Consider the following 19,961-nt stretch of genomic DNA (forward strand, 5'->3'; position numbering starts at 1 on the left):
AACAACTAAAGAGTACTTTTGAAAGGTTGGCTGTGTGCAAGACAAATGCCTTACCCACTGTACTGAATCTCCAGTTCAGTCCCCAGAATTTTTATTCTGAGGGAGATGAAAAGCTACTGTGGGGGAGCCAGTAGGGCATTTGCCTTGCACGTGGCTGACCTGGGTTTGAGTCCCAGTATCCCATGTGGTCCCCAAGCCTGCCAGGAGCAATTTCTAAGTGAAGAATCAAGAGTAACCAGGTATGGCAAAGAAAGAAAGAAAGAAAGAAGAGAAAAAGAAAGAAGAAAGAAAAGAAAGAAAGAAAGAAAGAAAGAAAGAAAGAAAGAAAGACAGAAAGAAAGAAAGAAAGAAAAAAAGAAAGAAAAAAAGAAAGAAAGAAAGAGAGAGAGAGAGAGAGAGAGAGAGAGAGAGAGAGAGAGAGAAAGAAAGAAAGAAAGAAAGAAAGAAAGAAAGAAAGAAAGAAAGAAAGAAAGAAAGAAAGAAAGAAAAGAAAGAAAGAAAGAAAGAAAGAAGAAGAAGAAAGAAAGAAAGAAAGAAAGAAAGAAAGAAAGAAAGAAAGAAAGAAAGAAAGAAAGAAAGAAAGAGAAAAAATGAAAAAGAAAAACAAAAGGGGCCGGAAAGATAGCATGGAGGTAAGGCGTTTGTTTACATTGCATGCAGAAGGTTGGTGGTTTGAATTCCGGCATCCCATAAGGTTCCCTGAGCCTGTCAGGTGCAATTTCTGAGCATAGAGCCAGGAGTAACCCCTGAGTACTGCCAGGTGTGACCCAAAAATCAAAAAAGAAAAAAAAAAAAGAAATAAAGAAAAGAAAAAGAAAAGCTACTGTGGGTGTCAGAGAGATGATCTAGAGGTCAGGAGCACCAAGTCATGAGTAAACCCTGAGCAACAGTGGGTGTAGCCCCCAAACAAAAATAAACAAGAGTAGCTGTAGCAGAGTTTATAGCAGAGAATGGACATGATCTGACTTGAAGATCACTGTGGCTACTGGGTTGAGAATAAACAATAGGAAACAAGGACTGAAAGTTTAAAACTAGGAAGTTACATTCCACAAAAGAGATGGAGATAGTTTATACGAGGGAGAAAGAGCCATGCAGATGGAGAAAAATAGTCAGATTCTAATAATATTCTGAAGATAAGAAACACCTCAGAATTTGCTGAGAATATGTTGGGAGGAAAATGAAGGTCAGGTTATTTTTTTTCTTTTTTTCCTCCCTCGCCCCAATGTTATATTTTTTTATCAAGTCTTTTTTTGAGTCTCAGTGATTAAAAATGGAGTTATCATTTACTGATACAGAAGAGTGCAAGGCACAGGTTTTAAGGGAGAAAGCATGAATTTGGTGTTATGTGTTCTAGGTTCAAAGTTGACAATTAGCATGTCTTAGAGGAAACAATTTGATGAGACTTGAGGTCCAGGTTCATCCCTCAGCTTGTTTCTTCCTCAGATCTGTATGCCACAACTCATTTCAACAGTGACCCTGCTTTGCTAGCCAATGTCGAGCAACAATCGTCCTCCAACATCAGTGATGTTACACCGGCGTCAGGTTCCTTCTCAAACTCCAACCTGGGAGACTCTCTGCGGACCCTGATCTTACCTTCTGGGTCTTCAGAGAGCAGAGAGAATTTAACCAAGCGTTCATTGAGCCCTTCAAAGAGAGGATTTAAAAGGAAGGACATCCTGACCACCCTGACTCCAAAGCAAGGCTTCAGAGATGCAGCTGGCAGTGAGGCAAGTGTCGGCTTGTTTGTGCTTATATACACAAAACACAGCAAGAGGCTAGGAGTAACTCAAGGGTGTAAGCACAAGCCTGTTACACATAAGACCCAGTTCGATCCCTACCACTCCTTGCCCTTACCTGCTTAGTACTGGAGTCCCCAATACCATTGAGCCCTAGTATCACTGCTCAGTATTGCCTGAAGTGTCCTCCAGACCCGTTTGAGCATGCTTGGGAGGCTGTACGTACACACACACACACACACACACACACATAGTGGATATAATAGTGGCTCTGATGTCTAGAAAAATTCAGAGTGGTCTGAGAGAGATAATATAGTAGATAAGACATTTGTCTTGCACATGGCCAACCCAGATTTGATCCCTGCCATCACTTATGGTCCCCAAGCACAGCTAGGAGTGAGGATAGCCCTTAAACTAATAAAAAAGAAAGAAAAGTTCAAAGGCAGTTTTACAAGCCTTCAGTTAATACTACAAGGCCAAAGCCTTTGGAGTTTTTTCCTCATGTTTGTTGTTTTACCTCATGTTTGTCTTTTTTTCCTCCAATTTCTTCATGTGTGTGTGTGTGTGTGTGTGTGTGTGTGTGTGTGTGTGTGTGTGTGTGTGTGTGTGTGTGTGTTTGGGTCACACCTGGTAGGCTTACTCCTGGATCTACTTTCAGAAATATGTCAGAAGTGCCATGATCAAACCTGGGTCAGCCATTTTTGCAAGACAAGCATTCTACCAATTGCACTATCACCCCAGCCCGACTTTCCTCATTTTTTATTACATGGGTAATAAGTAGAAAGGGTCCTTCATCTACTTCTAGAGCACAACTATGGCAATGTAATAACTTAGATAATAAGAGCAGAAGACAGAGTTTACCAACAGGAAGGAATGAGGAAGTTTCCAGGGGCTCAGGGCTGGCCCAAATGTGATCTCTATTAACAGTGATATTTTTGGGGCCCAGAGAGATAACACAGCGGAGTTGCCTTGCAAGCAGCTGATCCAGGACCAAAGGTGGTTGGTTTGAATCCCGGTGTCCCATATGGTCCCCTGTGCCTGCCAGGAGCTATTTCTGAGCAGACAGCCAGGAGTGACCCCTGAGCACTGCCGGGTGTGGCCCAAAAACAAAAACAAAAACAAAAAAAGAAAAAACTGGAATAATTTTTGTTTCTTGATAGAGAAGAACTGCTTTTAGAATGGTCTCAAGTTAGTCATGTGCAGCCCAAGCAAATGTGTAAACATAATAGGGTCATAAACATCACTGTTGGTTTTTTTTTTTTTGTTTTTTTTTTTGTTTTTGTTTTTGGGCCACACCCGGCAGTGCTCAGGGGTCACTCCTGGCTGTCTGCTCAGAAATAGCTCCTGGCAGGCACGGGGGACCATATGGGACACCGGGATTTGAACCAACCACCTTTGGAGTACCAGTTTTTTCAAACTAATAATCAGAAGAAGAAGAATTGAGTTGGGCCGAAGCAATAATACAGTGGATAGGGTGTTTGCCTTACACGCAACCAACCTGGGTTCAATCACCAGGTGTGACCCAAAAAAAAAAAAGAGAAAAAAGGGGGGGGGCTGGAGAGATAGCATGGAGATAAGGCATTTGCCTTGCATGCTGAAGGACGGTGGTTCGAATCCCGGCATCCCATATGGTCCCCTGAGCCTGGCAGGAGCGATTTCTGAGCGTAGAGCCAGGAGGAACCCCTGAGCACTGCCGAGTGTGACCCAAAAACCAAAAAAAAAAAAAAAAAAAAGAAAAGAAAAGAAAAAAATTAAATTATCTAAAGGATTTTTGCTGAGAGTAATTTAAAGAAATGGAAAACCATTTCCACATATACAATTAAATCATTTAATAAAATTATAATAAGCTAATTGAAAAGTATAATGGAAAGTTACTCAGTTTTGGGGGGTGTATTTGGGTTTTGGGCCACACCAGTGATGCTCAGGGGTTACTTCTGGCTCTACACTCAGGAGTTACTCCTGCAGTGTTTGGAGTAACATATGGGATACAAGAGAAGGGACCCATGTCAGTAACATGCAAGGCAAGCACCCTATCCACTGTACTATTTCTTCAGCCTTAGAAACATTTCTCAATTATTAAAATTTTCTCTGCCTTGTATCCCTCCATTGTATCCCTCCATTGAGAACATCTTCTACTCTGCTCTGTCAGGATCATCATTTTCCCCAGGTCCTACTTCCATCTGAAACATCTTATTTTTATTTTCTTTTGTTTGTTTGTTTTGTTTTGTTTTGGGGCCACACCCATTTGATGCTCAGGGGTTACTCCTGGCTATAGCTATGGAAATCGCTCCTGGTTTGGGGGGGGGTCATATGGGACGCCGGGAGATCGAACCATGGTCCATTCTAAGCTAGCGCTTGCAAAGCAGACACCTTACCTCTAGCACCACTGCTCCGGCCCCTGAAATAGCTGTTTTTTAAAGGATCTTAAGCTTCTTTCTCATGTGCTCACAATCCTTTCATAAGAATCACTTGTCAGGGGCCAGAGAGATAGCACGGAGGTAAGGCGTTTGCCTTTCATGCAGAAGGATGATGGTTCGAATCCCAGCATCTCATATGGTCCTCCATGCCTGCCAGGGATGATTTTCTGAGTATGGAGTCAGGAGTAACCCCTGAGTGCTGTCAGGTGTGACCCCCCCCCCAAAAAAAAAAAAAGAAAAAAGAATCACTTGTCACTTATTACCTTGGAGGAAGCAGATTTCCAATCACTTATTTTTCAGTTATTAGAAATTGTTGTACATATTTACATGAATTTATAGAGTTATTTGGGGGGTTACTTGAGAGTGGTAGACACTTTAATTCTTTAAATACTTTCTTTTCAATTAAAATTTTTTGAAGGTGGTTTTATTTTTTTTATACCCACAGGGAACGTTTTTGTAATGTTTTCTAGATATTTGGGTCTCCTTTATCCCATTTTCTGCCAAAGATAACATATTTTCATCTGTTGCAGGGGCTGTAATGATGATGCTCTGGGGGCAAGTGGTTCTGGGAGATCAAACTCAGAGCCATGATCGAATCACAGAACAGTCCCATGCTGATACCTGTTTTTCTAGGACCCTGAGATTGTGTTCATGGACCTATGGATGAAGGGACAACAATTTGGATATTTGGATGCTATATATATTTTGTGTGGGGTGGTTATTGGCTCACACCTGGTACCCAGGAGCTATTTCTGAGTCTGTGCTCAGGAGTGACTCCTACTGGCGTTTAGGGAGTCAAACATGATACCAAGAATTTGAACCCAAGTCAGCAGGACACTAGGCAAGAACATATCTCTCTGGAAAGACCAAGAATTTGAACCCAAGTCAGCAGGACACTAGGCAAGAACATATCTCTCTGGAGAGACAGTAATAAAATATGCTCAGGAGTATAATCTCTGTACTATCTTAAAATTCTTGTTTCTATTTCTTTTTTTTTTTTTTTTTTGGTTTTTGGGCCACACCCTGTGACGCTCAGGGGTTACTCCTGGCTATGCGCTCAGAAGTTGCTCCTGGCTTCTTGGGGGACCATATGGGACGCCGGGGGATCGAACCGCGGTCCGTCCTAGGCTAGCGCAGGCGAGGCAGGCACCTTACTCCAGCGCCACCGCCCGGCCCTCTTGTTTCTATTTCTGTCAGCTTCTTTTTTTTTTTTTTTTGTGGTGCCAGGGCTGGAACTCAGGGTCTCACTCATTCAAGGCAAGTGTTCTACCACTGAGTTTTATCCCCAGAAAAGGTAAATAGAAGTCTTTTATGCTTTTTTCTTTTGGCAGAACTAGAGATTAAACCCAGGACATGCAAGGCAACCATATTCCCAGTCCCCAATATTTTCCTTTATATAAAAAAACTGCAAGAGTTTCTCAAAATAAAAAATCATACATAAGATTATGTTCAGTTTTTATAATGGTCAAAGTTTTTAAAAATGCTAATGGGGGCCAGAGAGATAGCATAAAGGTAAGGTGTTTGCCTTGCATGCAGAAAGAAGGTCAGTGGTTCGAATCCGGGCATCCCATATGGTCCCCTGAGTCTTCCAGGAGCGATTTCTGAGCATAGAGCCAGGAGTAACGCCTAAGCGCTGCCGGGCGTGACCCAAAAACCAAAAATAAAAGGGCCCGGAGAGATAGCACAGCGGTGTTTGCCTTGCAAGCAGCCGATCCAGAATCTAAGGTGGTTGGTTCGAATCCCGGTGTCCCATATGGTCCCCATGCCTGCCAGGAGCTATTTCTGAGCAGACAGCCAGGAGTAACCCCTGAGCAACGCCGAGTGTGGCCCAAAAACAAACAAACAAAAACAAAAACAAAAAAAATGCTAATGGGGGGCCGGACCGGTGGCACAGCAGTAGGGCATTTGCCTTGCTTACGGCTGATCTGGGACAACTGAGGTTCAATTCCCCCAGCATCCCATATGGTCCCCCAAACCAGGAGTGATTTTTGAGCACGGAGTCAGAAGTAACCCCTGAGCATTAAACAGTGTGGGCCCCCCCCAAAAAAAATAATGCTAATGGGACCAAATAATACTGACTGTAATGTTCTTGCCTTGTATGCAGCTGATCCTGGTTTAATCTCTGGCATCAGATATGACTCTCAGGGATCACTCCTGAGCACAGAGTAGTCCCTGAGCATGGTTGGGTGTAACCCAAACTCCCTATCTTAAAAAGTTGTTGCTGGGCCCGGAGAGATAGCACAGCGGCGTTTGTCTTGCAAATAGTCGATCCAGGACCAAAGGTGGTTGGTTCAAATCCCGGTGTCCCATATGGTCCCCCGTGCCAGCCAGGAGCTATTTCTGAGCAGACAGCCAGGAGTAACCCCCAAAAAAAAGTTGTTGCTAAGAAAAAGACCATTTGGTCTGGAGAGATAGCATGAAGGTAGGGTGTTTGCCTGGCATGAAGAAGGACAGTGGTTCAAATCCTGGCACCCTATATGGTCCCCCAAGCCTGCCAGGAATGATTTCTGAGTATAGAGCCAGAAGTAACCCCTGAGCGCTGCCGGGTGTGACCCAAAAATCAAAAACCAAAAAAAAAAAAAATTAAAAAAGCTTTTTTTTTTTTAAAGTAGAGACTAAGGGGTTGGAGTGATAGAACAGTAACAGCAGTAGGGCATTTGCCTTGCACACAGCTGACCTGGGATGGACCCAGATTTGATCCTTGGCATCCTATATGATCCCCCGAGCCTACCAGGAGTGATTTTTTTAGCATAGAATCAGGAGTAACCTCTGAGTGCCACTGGGTGTGCCCCTTTCCCCCCTGCAAAAAGAGTAGAGGTTAGAGACTAATACAATAGGTAGAGAGTTTGCCTTGCAAGTGACCAGCCTGGATTCAGTTCAATTCAATTCCTATCATACTGTCCTAAGCACTGCCAGGTATGACCTTAAAATCAATTTTTTTTAGCTAGAGAAAAATCTTATAAAATAAAGGAAAAGAAAAATCCCATAATAGAAAAGTTAAATATATAAATTTAACTATGAATTTTTATCAATTATTTTTTTGTTTTTCAGGTCACACCCGTTTGATGCTCAGGGGTTACTCCTGGCTAAGTGCTCAGAAATTGCCCCCGGCTTGGGGTGACCATATGGGACGCTGGGGGATCGAACCGCGGTCGCGTTCTTTCCTTGGCTAGCGCTTGCAAAGCAGAATCTTACCTCTACGGCCCCTTTTTTAAACCCCCCCCTTTTTTTTTTGGTTTTTGGGTCACACCCGGCAGTGCTCAGGGGTTACTCCTGGCTGTCTGCTCAGAAATAGCTCCTGGCTGGCACGGGGGACCATATGGGACACCGGGATTTGAACCAACCACCTTTGGTCCTGGATTGGCTGCTTGCAAGGCAAACGCCGCTGTGCTATCTCTCCAGGTCCTGAATTTTTTATGAATTTTTAAATAAAATTATTTTGACCAGTTGACTTTAGAATCTTACATAACTTATGAATATTTACCAAATATTACCAAAACGTCATGGTAAAATTTGCTGAAAATTAAAGACTTATAAAGATAACAAAATCATTTCCAAATTTATAAAACTTTCTCTCTTTTTTTTTTTTCTTTTTTTTTTTTTTAGGTTTCTGAGCCACACCCAGCAGTGCTAAGGGGTTATTCTTGGCTCTGTGCTCAGAAATCACTCCTGGCAGGCTTGGGGGACTATATGGGATGCTGAGGATTGTACTTGTGCCAACTGCATGCAAGGGCAAACACCCTACCTAATATGCTATCACTCTGGCCTCTAAATTTATAAAACTTATCACCAATTATTTTTGTTTTTGGACCACACCTAGAAATACTCAGAGCTTACTTCTGCTTTGTGATTAAGGATCACCCTTAGCTGGGGTCAGGGGACCAGATGGGGTATCAGGGTTTGAACTTGTGTTGGTCATATGCAAGTTAAGTGCCCTATGTGCTGTTATCTCTCCGGTCCATCCTTATTATCAATTCATATTAAGTAAGTGAAATAATGCTGAAAGGTATATATAAGTTTCCAAGTTGTTACAGGATATACAAAGTCACAATACATGAAAAAACAGTGACCATAATAATTCTTTTTAATACCATTTCCTCTAAAGTAACCAATAGTCCTGTGGTATAACTGGAACTTTTTGGCTTTTCTCATCAATGGTGCGTGCGTGCGTGTCTGCGTGTCTGCGTGCGTGCGTGCGTGCGTGCGTGCGTGTGTGTGTGTGTGTGTGTGTGTGGTGCCAGAGATCAAACCCAGTATACTTATTGCTCAGAGGACCGTGCAGTGCCAGGGATCAAACCTGGGATTCCTGCATGCAATCTTGCCCTCCTTCCCTTTGAACCATCTCCCTGGGCCTGAATTGTTAAGTTCATGAAGAACCTCATCATTCTGTTTTGGGATTTTTAGGGTTTGGGGGCCACAGCCAGTGGTGCTCATAGATTACTCCTAAATTTGTACCCAGGGAGTACTCCTAGAGATGCTTAGGGGACACTGTGTACCAGAGATCAACTAGGAGTTGGTCACATGAAAGGCAAATGTCTATTCCCTGTACTTTCTGTTCCAGGACCCCATAGGAAGAAATATTTCTATGCTCAGTTCTTATACAGAACTCTCAATATACATAATTAATGCTCATTATAAATCTGTGAATAAATGTCTAACCCCAGTAACAATGCCTTTCCCTATTAATCATAGGCACATGTATGACTCAAGTCCTAAATATTGCTTTTTTGATGTGCTGCTTTACAGTTGTCAGCTATGACAATATTAGCTAATTAATCTATCACTTTTATATCACATGAGCCAAATATTGAGAAACAATTTGGCTGGCTTTTTTGCTTTTTTTGCTGTTTGCAATGCCAGGGATTAAATTTCACACATGTGAGATTTGCACTCTACTGTTGAGCCACATCCCTGGCCCAATTTTGTTCTTTTTACTGTTTTAGTTAGTTAGTTTGTTTGTTTGTTTTGGGGGCACACCTGACAGCACTTAGGAATTACTCCTGGCACTGTGCTTAGAAATTGTTCCTGGCAGGCTTAGGAGACCATATGAGATGCCACTGATAGAACCCAGGTCCGCAGATGTCCTACTCACTTGTGCTATCGCTCTAGCACTGAATTTTTTTTGCTTGTTTGTTTTTTGTTTTTGTTTGGTTTGTTTGTTTTGGTTTTGAGTCACACCCAGCAGCGCTCAGGGGTTACTCCTGGGTTATGCTCAGAAATTGCTCCTGGCAGGCTTGGAGGGACCATATGGGATGCTGGAATTCCAATCACTGTCCCTCTGCATGCAAGGAAAAAAGGCCTTATAACCTCCATGCTATCTCTATGGCCCATGAATTTTTTTTAATATATAGTTGTCCTGGGTTCCAGGAGCCCCTACAGGAAAGACTGGTAGATACATACTGTAAAATTTACAATTATTTCTTTATATTTATTGTGATATATACTGTATATTGATTCATTTATATGTGAATGAATAAAATATAATTATGGGGACTGGAGAGATAACTCAAAGGGCTGGAGAACAATACCTTGCACGTGAGAGGCCTGAGTTTGATTCTGGGTTCCACATAGCCCCGCAAGCACAGATGAGCATAGCTCAGTTTGACCTGCTAGAGAAATACTACTTTGATGGCTCAACCACTGAAAATTCCCATTGGCCCATGTACCAGTCCGAGTATTGCTGGAAGTGACCCCTGGGACTCCCAGTTCCCCTAAAAAAGTTATAGGAAATTTATGTTTATTATATTTTAATACAAACTTATTATGATTTATAAGTTAATTCTGCACTTAGTAATATCGGACATGTTTTTTTAAGTTTGGCATTTAATCTTTTCATATTATAGGATATTGATTGTATTATAGATGTGTCAAGCCACTTGTTTTTTTGTTTTGTTTTGTTTTTGGGTTCTGGGGCCACATCGGGCAGCACTCGGGGTTACTCCCAGCTCTGCACTCAGAAATTACTCCTGGCTCAGACCATATGGGGGGACGCTGGGAATCGAACCCAGGTTAGCCGAGTGCAAGGCAAATGCCCTATCGCTGTGCTCTCTAGTTCCTTGTTTTCTTTTTTTTAAGTTTTTATTTATATTTGGGGTTTGGGCTACACCCAGTGATGCTCAGGGGTTATTCCTGGCTCTACACTCAGAAATCTCTCCTGGCAGGCTTGGGGAACCAGATGGGATACAGGGGATGAAATCCAGGTTTGTTCTGGATTGGCCACGTGCAAGGCAAATGCCCTACCACTGTGCTATCACTCTGGTTCAAGCCACTTATTTCTTTCTGAAAATATATAGAAAATTACAATAGCAGATACATAGTGTTGCATTTGAAATTACTGCTGAATATATTACTGTGTCTAGTCGGATTTTCAAATGGATTGAAAGATGATACCATCTCTTTTCTTTTTTCCATGTTAACACTTGAAATGTCTGGATTTTTACTTCCCTTATTGCACAAGAATGACAAATGTTGGTTTTTTTGTTTTCTTTCTTGAGCCTCTCTCTAGTGACCTGGGCAGTTTGCACGGTTTGCCAGGAAACCACAGTTTTCTGGTCTCTGCCAGAACCTCCCATGTGGCCACAGTCCTCAGGCAGCTCGTGGAGCTTGTGGAGAAGCACTGGAACAGCTCCAGCTCCCTCCTCCTCAACAAGAAGTTTCTCGGTAATGAGTGAGTGCATTCTCAGTTCCTGCAGAAGGACTCAGATGGTGCTCTGCTCTGTGTTCTGCAAACAAAATCGCGCCTCTGACCGCTTAACTCCCAAGAAAAACTGTTCTCATGATCACTTACCTAAATTTCTTAGTAACACAAGAGTGGGCAAAACGGCCTTTTTCTCACATCCTTCTTTCCCTGTATTTTGCTTTTGCACTCTTTCCTTGCACACCAGTTCTTTTGTTTCTCCTATGATCATTGTGTGTGTGTGTGTGTGTGTGTGTGTGTGTGTGTGTGTATGTGTGTGTGTGTGTGTCTGGATAATGGGTAGAGTAATAAAATATGCGAAACAGCATGATCATGTTCATGGGCAGCAGAAAATAATCCTTGGTAAAGCCCCAGTAATAAACACAACAGAAATTGAGTTTTGCTCATCAGAGTTCTGAGTTTCCTGCAGAAATATATATGATTTAGAAAATCTCAAATGAGTTTGAATTCTCATTATTTAAAAGGTTCTTTTTCAGGGACAGAGGGGGAAGGATTACTTAGGGTTGGTTTTTTTTGTTGGGTTTTTTTTTTGTTTGTTTGTTTTGCATATGTTAGTGTGATATGTTTAGTTAATGGAAAAAACAACTCAAGGAGCTTAGGACGATGCTAAATGTTTACAGTGAAAGTAGAAAATTTAAAGTTAAGTACATCAAATATTATAAAATTCGAAAGAAAATTCAAAACAAGCTTTATTTTATTCTGACAGGACATAGAGAAGAAATTTTAGTCCAATTGTTTTCTTTTCCACGATGACCCTTCGCTCTCATTTTGTAGGATCTTATCCCTGGGATCCCATTCATCAATGACTAGAAAATAGGAAAGAGCTTGCACTCCCAAGGGCCTACTGTTTTCTCTCCAAAGATGACGTGGGACCTAAGTTCTACCCATCATAATATAACTCATATTTTACAAAATATGTTTTTAGTTAAGAGAGAGAGAAAGAGTGAGAGAGAGGAGAGAAGAGAGAGAGAGAGAAAGAGAGAGAGAGAGAGAGAGAGAGAGAGAGAGAGAGAGAGAGAGAGAGAGAGAGGAGAGATTAGGTACCAGAGAGAATGTACAGGGGTTAATGTGCTTGCCTTACATCCCACCAACCCTGGTTTGAATCCCAACTCCACAGATGGTCCCTGGAGCACAGCCAGGGGTTACTCCTGAGAACAGAGCCAGGACTAGCCCTTGAGCACCACTGGGTGTGGCCCCAAAATTTAAAAAAAAAAAATAGATTAGCCTATTTGTACTACAGAACTGGTAGATATTGACTAGGAACTCTGTGCTTCAGCTTTAAAGATTGGCCCGGTGCGCCCAACCTGAATTTTTGGCAGGTCCTGCCCGAGATCTGCTTCTGACTTTGGTAGTCCCTGCTCCTTCTCAGCAGCGGTGCCACTCACATCCTGAAGAAACTTCCAAAGCCTTGCACAGGAGGGAACTAGACTCGAAGGAGGCTGGGCAGCTGGTCCCTAACGACATGGTAGGCCTCTCAGCTTTCTCACATTTTCTTCTCTTGCCAGAAAAGGACAGAGCAGCAGGACTAGAACTAGCATGGTACCATCCTCGTCACAAACTCCTAGATGAACCTGAGCCAAAGTATGGCGACGTCAATCTAGGCAAATCAGGAACATAAAAACTTGCTAGGATAGGGACACATTGGCTGTTCTGCAATAATGACTCCCAAATCTTCCCCATCCAACAAATGTAAAAACTTGAAATGGAGAAGGGGACTGGATTGGGTGGAAGGAAGACCCAGGAGTGAAAATGTTTAGAATTACGGGTTGTTTAAATTATTTGAGTTCAAGGAAGAAAAATGTTTATCTCTGGTATTGTCTTTCCTTTCCTCTAATGAAGCTGTATGCTTTAGACCAGATACTATTCTTTGAGCTTCAAATCTCGAATTCCAGGAAAGAAGGGAATTACATCCTGAGGTTTCCCACTGCTTTTGCTTTTTTTTTTTTTTTTGGTCTGGTTTTGTTGGGTTTTGGAGGAGAGGGCCACACTCACTCCCAGCAGTGCTTTTAGGGACAATGTGATCCCCGAAATCTTTAGACACCAAGGTCAGTTTCTAGACACTTATGATGGATGACTCAGAATGCTGGCTGACTGTCTGAATGACCACTTGTGCTAGCTACAACATAATTCATAAGATAGTTCATAAGAAAGATTGTGATGCCATATGATGTGATGCAATATGATAATATGTTTGCTGTACTTGATCTATGTCTACCAATTAAAATTGGTAAAATTGGTAAAATTGTCTACTAAAATTATAATAGAGAAAGCATAGAGATATTTTGATTTGCAGTATCAGTGAACGAGGCAAAATTTTTTGCTTTCTGTTTTGTTTTTAGTCTTCTAAAAACACTTAGAATTTCAGATTTGTAATCTGTATATTGCTTTCTAATCTGAAGGAAAGTCTGAAGCAAAAACTGGTCAAAGTGCTAGAAGAGAACTTCATTTTGTCAGAAAAAGTCCAGCAGTTGGAGGAAAATTCTCCCACCTCACTTGTGGGTGGGCACCAGTCCCACAATTATGGTAAGTTCAGGAAAGCACGATGTGGTGCACCTCAACATAGCTGTCTGCAGAAGGCCCCATTCAATAGGCTACATCACTTAGGGTTTGTGAGAATTCCTCAACAGAAACAATCATCTTGTTTTAGAAAACTGCAATGCAGTGCTCATTTTGGCATCACACAGACTAAAATTGGAGCAATACAGAGATTAACAGGGCCCCTGAGCAAGGCAGGAGTCTGAGGGGTTGGGGAGAGAAAGAGTGAGAGAAAAGATGGCAGGATACTTGCTTTGCATGTGTATAACCTGGTTTCAAATCTCCAGCACCCCATATGAACCCCCAGACCTGAGCACCACCAGGTGTGGACTTCTACCCCCCCATAAAGGAACGTTGTTATGCCAGGTGGTTTGAGTTACTCCAATTAAGTTTTCAGTTCATATTGAGTAAGTATAAATGTTGTTGTTATTGTTGTTATTTTTGAACACTTGTTTTTACTATTATAACAGAAGTATGTTTTTTATAAAGAGTTTTTTTGGAGGAAAATCAAGTGTCAAAGAGATAGTACAATGGTAAGGCACTTGCCTTGCACCCAGATTCTATCCCTGTCACCTTATATAGTCAACAGAGTCTGCCAGGAGTGATCCTTGAGCATAGAGTCAGGAGTACACCCTATGCACAACTGGGTGTGGTCCAAAAATAAACCCAAAATAGCAGAAAAATATGAGCTGGGGAGGTAGTATAGTGAATAAGCAAGTGTCTTGCATGCATTGACCCAAGTTAAATCCCTAACACTGCAACTACTCTCCAAATCCCACCAATAGTGATCCCTGAGCACCACTGGGTGTGCCCCCCCCCAAAAGAAATAAAACTATAAATCACTAGCTATAACTACCATTAATTTTTTATATTTAGTCCCACATTAATATGTATGTCTGATTTATTAAAATATAATAATGTACATGCAATGGAATGTACACTTGTTTGGGGGCAATTCCTGGCAATTCTCAGGGATATGAGATGCCAGGAGTAAAATCCATATCAGCCACATGCCCACTGTATGTTCCAGCTCCAGAATGTGCACATTTCTAGAATTAAATTTGTTTTGTTTTTTTGTTTTTGGGTCACACCGGCAGCGCTCAGGGGTTACTCCTGGCTCTATGCTCAGAAATTGCTCCTGGCAGGCTCAGGGGACCATATGGGATGCTGGAATTCGAACCGATGACCTTCTGCATGAAAGGCAAATACCTTACCTCCATGCTATCTCTCTGGCCCCAGAATTAATTTTTTTTTTTTTTTTTTGGTTTTTGGGTCACACCCGGCAGTGCTCAGGGGTTTTTCCTGGCTCCATGCTCAGAAATTGCTCCTGGCAGGCACAGGGGACCATATGGGGTGCCGGAATTCGAACCGATGACCTCCTGCATGAAAGGCAAATGCCTTACCTCCATGCTATCTCTCCGGCCCCAGAATTAAATTTTTTATGCAGAAAATTATATATTTTCATTACTCCAGAAAGTTCCTTCTGATCCTTGTGCAGTTTTTCTGAGTCTTCACTTTGAGCAATCACCAATCTGATTCCTAATGTCATTTGTTTAATAATTTATAAAGGCAGTTCTTGGGGGCTGGAGAAATGGCACATCAGTGAGGCATTTGCCTTGCATGTGGCCAACCTGGGAGGGACCCAGTTTGACTCCCGGCATCCCATATGGTCCCCCAGCCTGCCAGGGCGATTTCTAAGTGCAAGCGCCGCTGGGTGTGGCCCAAAAACCAATCAATCAATCAATAAATAAAGTTTAAAAAAAAATAAAGGCAACAATTATATTACATGACATAATGTATTGAACTAAGTGGTTCTCCAAATAGTTTTTATCTTAGCTCCTAAAAAAAATGCCATTATTTATATTATAAATAATTATAAATAATTGCTAGTTTCTGGGCCAAGGAAGGGGATGATAAATGAAGAGTAGCCACAGAAGCAGGGGCCCCAACTGTTCAGGAAATCAACCTAATTCTACTTAAACTCTATTCTGAGACTTGCAGCCTGGAATCCAGCTCAACTCTGGTTACTATCCCTTTGTAGACGACCTTCTACGAAAAAATCAGCAGCTGAACATGCAGGTGGTTTCCCTGAGCCAGGAGCTTGCCCAGCTGAGAAAGTTGGAGGAGACAGTGGCTCTTCTTCACGAAAGTCAGAGGTAGGACAGATTTAATGCAGTGGCTCTAGAAGCAGACATGTGCGCTCTCTTACCACTGTTTGGCCTAACTGGGTCAGATATGTGAACTTTCCAAATCAACCCCACACTGTATGCCAGACCATTAGTTCAGGGATCAGAGCAGGGCCCTTCCAGGACACACCAGGACTAAATGGCACAGCTGACACTGGATTATGATAATTCAGCAATAAGTAGCTTCTCATTGGCTCCAATAGGACTCTTGTTTTAATCACCTGTTATTCCCTGATCACTGTGTTCCCCTCCAATCATTCATCTGGCTCTTCTAGAAAATGCCTCCCTGTTCTTTATCACCCAAGAGAGGTCAAGAGCACACAGAGAGTAAGGGGGAAGGAATGTGGTGTATGTTATTCTGCAGGTGCTCCATCACCTCAGCTTCTCGAGAGACAGTACTCTCAGGATTCAGGCTAGACCAAATATCAGAAGGGGCTTATTGAAACACTTACAGAAGCTCTGGACTTTTACATTTGCAAAAAAAGAACAACTTGACTAGGATTTTTAATGAAATTTAAATATATAATAACCCCCTTCCCACTGAACTTCCTGTTGTCTTTAAGAGTAGCTTATATGCAGATAATTAGAAGCAGATCTGTGCCGGATGACTTTAAAAGTACATTAGGGGTTGGAATGCATGTGACCAACCTGGGTTTCATCTTAAGCACACCATATAGTCCCCTGCCCTGCCAGGAGTGATCCCTGAGCACAGAGCCAGAAGTAAACCCTGATCACTACTAGGTGTGACCCCAAAAATATGTTTTTAATAGTTTTTGTTATGTAAGAAGCATAAACCAGAATTGAGTCTTGGTTTTCCAAAAAGTATCTGAAAAACTTGGTATCATGAGAGCCAGATAGATCGTAGAGATGGTCAGGCACTTGCTTTGAATGCAGCCAATCTGGGTTTATTTGATACCCCAAGTAATGCCAGGAGTGATCCCTGAGTGCACAGCCAGAAATAAGCCCTAAACATACCTGGGTAAGGCCCTCCAAAATATTATTTTTACTTGTTGAAATGGGCCCTGCCCCCAATCCTGAGTAAGGGTATCTGGGCTTGGAACTGAGAATTTTCATTTGTATAAGTTTCCAGGTGATGCTCTTGCAACCAGCCTAGAAATCAGTTTGACAATACTAGACCCTATTTCTTTACAAGGATAGATAGAAAGTTGCATTTTCCTCCATTTCCCCTTGATATTTAAACATCCAGAGGTCACAGATGCTTGCATTGCAGCCCAGGAAACATTTTGCTGTGTTGCCTATGGTGACACTTTACACTCAACACTCTCCAGTGTAGTGACTAAAAAGCAAATACTTCCTAATGAAGCTGGGTTTCCCATACAGTGGTGTTGCTGGGCTTGCATTTGGCATGTGGGCAGGTGCAAAGGATCAAACTCTCAGTATTACACCTACAAATCCGTTTCTTTACCACAGTCATTCTCAGGCTTCCAAAATATAATTTCCGTGTTGTCAAACTTGACTCAGTAGATAGCCTCAATTTGTTTCACTTTGCCTTTTTTTTTTTTTTTTTTTGGATTTTGGGTCACACCCAGCAGCACTCAGGGATTACTCCTGGCTCTACGCTCAGAAATCGCTCCTGGCAGGCTCGGGGGACCATATGGGATGCTGGGATTCAAACCACCATCCTTCTGCATGCGAGGCAAATGCTCTACCTCCATGCTATCTCTCTGGCTCCTCACTTTGTTTTTGTTTTTTTTTTTTTTTTTTTGGTTTTTGGGCCACACCTGTTTGACGCTCAGGGGTTACTCCTGGCTATGTGCTCAGAAATCGCCCCTGGCTTGGGGGGACCATATGGGACGCCGGGGGATCGAACCGTGGTCCTTCCTTGGCTAGCGCTTGCAAGGCAGACACCTTACCTCCAGCACCACCTACCCGGCCCCTGGCTCCTCACTTTGTTTTTTTTTTTTTTTTTTTTTTTTTTTTTTTTTTTTTTTGGTTTTTGGGCCACACCCGGTGACGCTCAGGGGTTACTCCTGGCTATGCGCTCAGAAGTCGCTCCTGGCTTGGGGGACCATATGGGACGCCGGGGGATCGAACCGCGGCCCGTCCTAGGCTAGCGCAGGTAAGGCAGGCACCTTACCTCCAGCGCCACCGCCCGGCCCCCTCACTTTGCTTTAAAAAAAAATTTATAGATTGATTGGTTGTTGGGCCACACCCAGCAGTGCTCAGGGGTTACTCTTGGCTCTGCACTCAGAAATCATCCCTATGGAGCTGGAGTGTTGTCATAAGAGGTAAGGCGTTTGCCTTGCACTTGGCTAACCTAGGATGGACCGCATTTCGATCCCCCAGCATCCTGTATGGTCAACCAAGCCAGGAGCGATTTCTGAGCGCATAGCCAGGAGTAACCCCTAAGTGTCACCAAGTGTGGCCCAAACAACTAAAAAAAAAAAAAAAAAAGGAAATTGCTCCTGACAGGCTGGGGGACCATATGAGTTGCTGGGAAGGGAATGGAACTGGGTCCCTCCCGGGTCAGCTGCATACTAAGCAAATGCCCCATCACTGTGTTATCTCTCTGGCCCCTTCACTTTGCTTTTGATTTGTAGTTATTATTATTTTAAACCTTGTTTTATTTTATTTTTGTTTTGGGGACCATGTCTAGCAATGTACTCAGTATTTGGGTAGATTCTGTCAGTGCTCAGGACCATGTGATAATAGAAATCAAATCTGGGCCTCTTACAGCAAAGCATGTATTCCGCCCTTTGCACTATCTTCCAGGCCCAAATTTAGTCATGTGTTACAATTAGGTAGAACATTTTAGTAAGTTCCAAGGTCAAACAATAAAATGTAAGTTCAGAGAAATTCAGCTTCCTTCACTACCTCTTCCCTTTCCTCCCACTAGCCTTCCTTGTAGGTATGATGTGACTATGATGTGAATTAATTCCTTTCATATCTCATAAAAGGAGGCATCATGTTTGTTTCACCTTGTATATTACAAACCAGTTTAGAGGTCAGGGACAGCCCTGAACATGACACAAAGTTTGACCCCAGCACCAGCCCTGTACTGAGTGTGATCTTGTGCCTCTACTGTGTGGGATTCCTTCCAGCTGCATTGAACTCTGCCATGTGTTTATCTTCTGTAGTTAGACATTTGGGGCTCCTAGTCATGCTGCAAATAATAAATAGCATTGTGCATCCACCATTTGGGGAAGGGCAGTCTCTGATAACTTTTATTATTTCACAGTAATACAAAGCCCCAGTCATTCCAAGTAACCAACACCATTAGCTGATTGCAGAGATTTAGATTCAAAGAAATCGTTCAGATTTGGGGATAGAAATTGTAGTCCTGGGGCCGGAGAGATAGCATGGAGGTAAGGCTTTTGCCTTTCATGCAGAAGGATGGTGGTTCAAATCCCAGCATCCCATATGGTCCCCTAGGTCCAGGGACGATTTCTGAGCCTAGAGCCAGGAGTAACCCCTGAGCACTGCCAGATGTGACCCAAAAAAAAAAAAAAAAAAAAGAAAAGAAAAGAAAAGAAATTGTAGTCCTAGGGGTCTGCAAAATACTTCTTTGCATACAACTTATCCAGATCCCCAGATCCACATATGATCACTGCCAGGAATGATCCCTGAGTACTGGACCTGGAGTAAGCTTTGAGCATAATGGGGTATCGCCCAAAAACCTCAAAACAAACAAAATAAAAAAGAAATTGGAGGGGCTGGAGTGATGGTGCATTTCCCTTGCACGCGCTGACTCAGGAGGGACTGCAGTTCAATCCCTCGGTGTCCCATATGGTCCCCCAAACCAGGAGCACATAGCCAAGAGTAACCCCTGAGCAACACCAGGTGTGGCCAAAAAATTAAAAAAAAAAAAAAGAAAAGAAAAGAAATTGGAGTCTTGGTCAGGTACCAATCTCCAGATGGATCTGCTTTCCTCCTCATGACAGTGCTTTGGAGAGACTCGAACAAACACTATATAAAATGTAAACTAATGTTCTTGCTGCAGTGAGTCTGGAACATAATCAGACAAAGCTGTAATGAAGGAAGAAGCTGCCAGCCCACTTCTAAATCATCTGCTCATAAACCGGACAGTTCTATTTAAGGATGTTACTTCATTTTACATTTGTCTATAACCAACATGTCAGGCTGACTGGCATCAACTGTGTTCATGCTTCCTCTCCGGCCTCTCCCTTCCCTGCCTGTCCTCAGATCTCTGGTGGTAACTAATGAGTATCTGCTGCAGCAGCTGAATAAAGAGCAGAAGGGTTATTCCGGGAAATTTCTGCTGCCTCCAGAGAAGAGCCATCATCTGGGGAGATCGTCACCCTTTGGGAAAAGAGTGCTGTCCTCCTCCTCTCCAATGACACACGACACGGGTCAGTATCTAATACAGAGTGTCTCAAACTCTGTCCCAGAGCCTGGTATATGGAGCTAG

The 19,961-nt window shown here is 42.6% G+C and overlaps 1 protein-coding gene across 1 annotated transcript in view; it reads left to right on the top strand.

Annotated features, from left to right (window-relative positions):
- LRRC36 (leucine rich repeat containing 36) overlaps positions 1-19,961 on the top strand; it is a 66,630-nt gene extending 46,669 nt beyond the window's left edge. The window contains exons 10-15 of the mRNA XM_049786378.1: positions 1,444-1,727; positions 10,648-10,813; positions 12,170-12,315; positions 13,250-13,373; positions 15,427-15,541; positions 19,736-19,961. Coding sequence (XP_049642335.1) covers positions 1,444-1,727; positions 10,648-10,813; positions 12,170-12,315; positions 13,250-13,373; positions 15,427-15,541; positions 19,736-19,961 — 1,061 coding nt within the window. The remainder of the gene's footprint in view (positions 1-1,443; positions 1,728-10,647; positions 10,814-12,169; positions 12,316-13,249; positions 13,374-15,426; positions 15,542-19,735) is intronic.

The sequence above is a fragment of the Suncus etruscus genome, chromosome 14 (genome assembly GCF_024139225.1).
Source record: "Suncus etruscus isolate mSunEtr1 chromosome 14, mSunEtr1.pri.cur, whole genome shotgun sequence".
NCBI lineage: Eukaryota > Metazoa > Chordata > Mammalia > Eulipotyphla > Soricidae > Suncus > Suncus etruscus.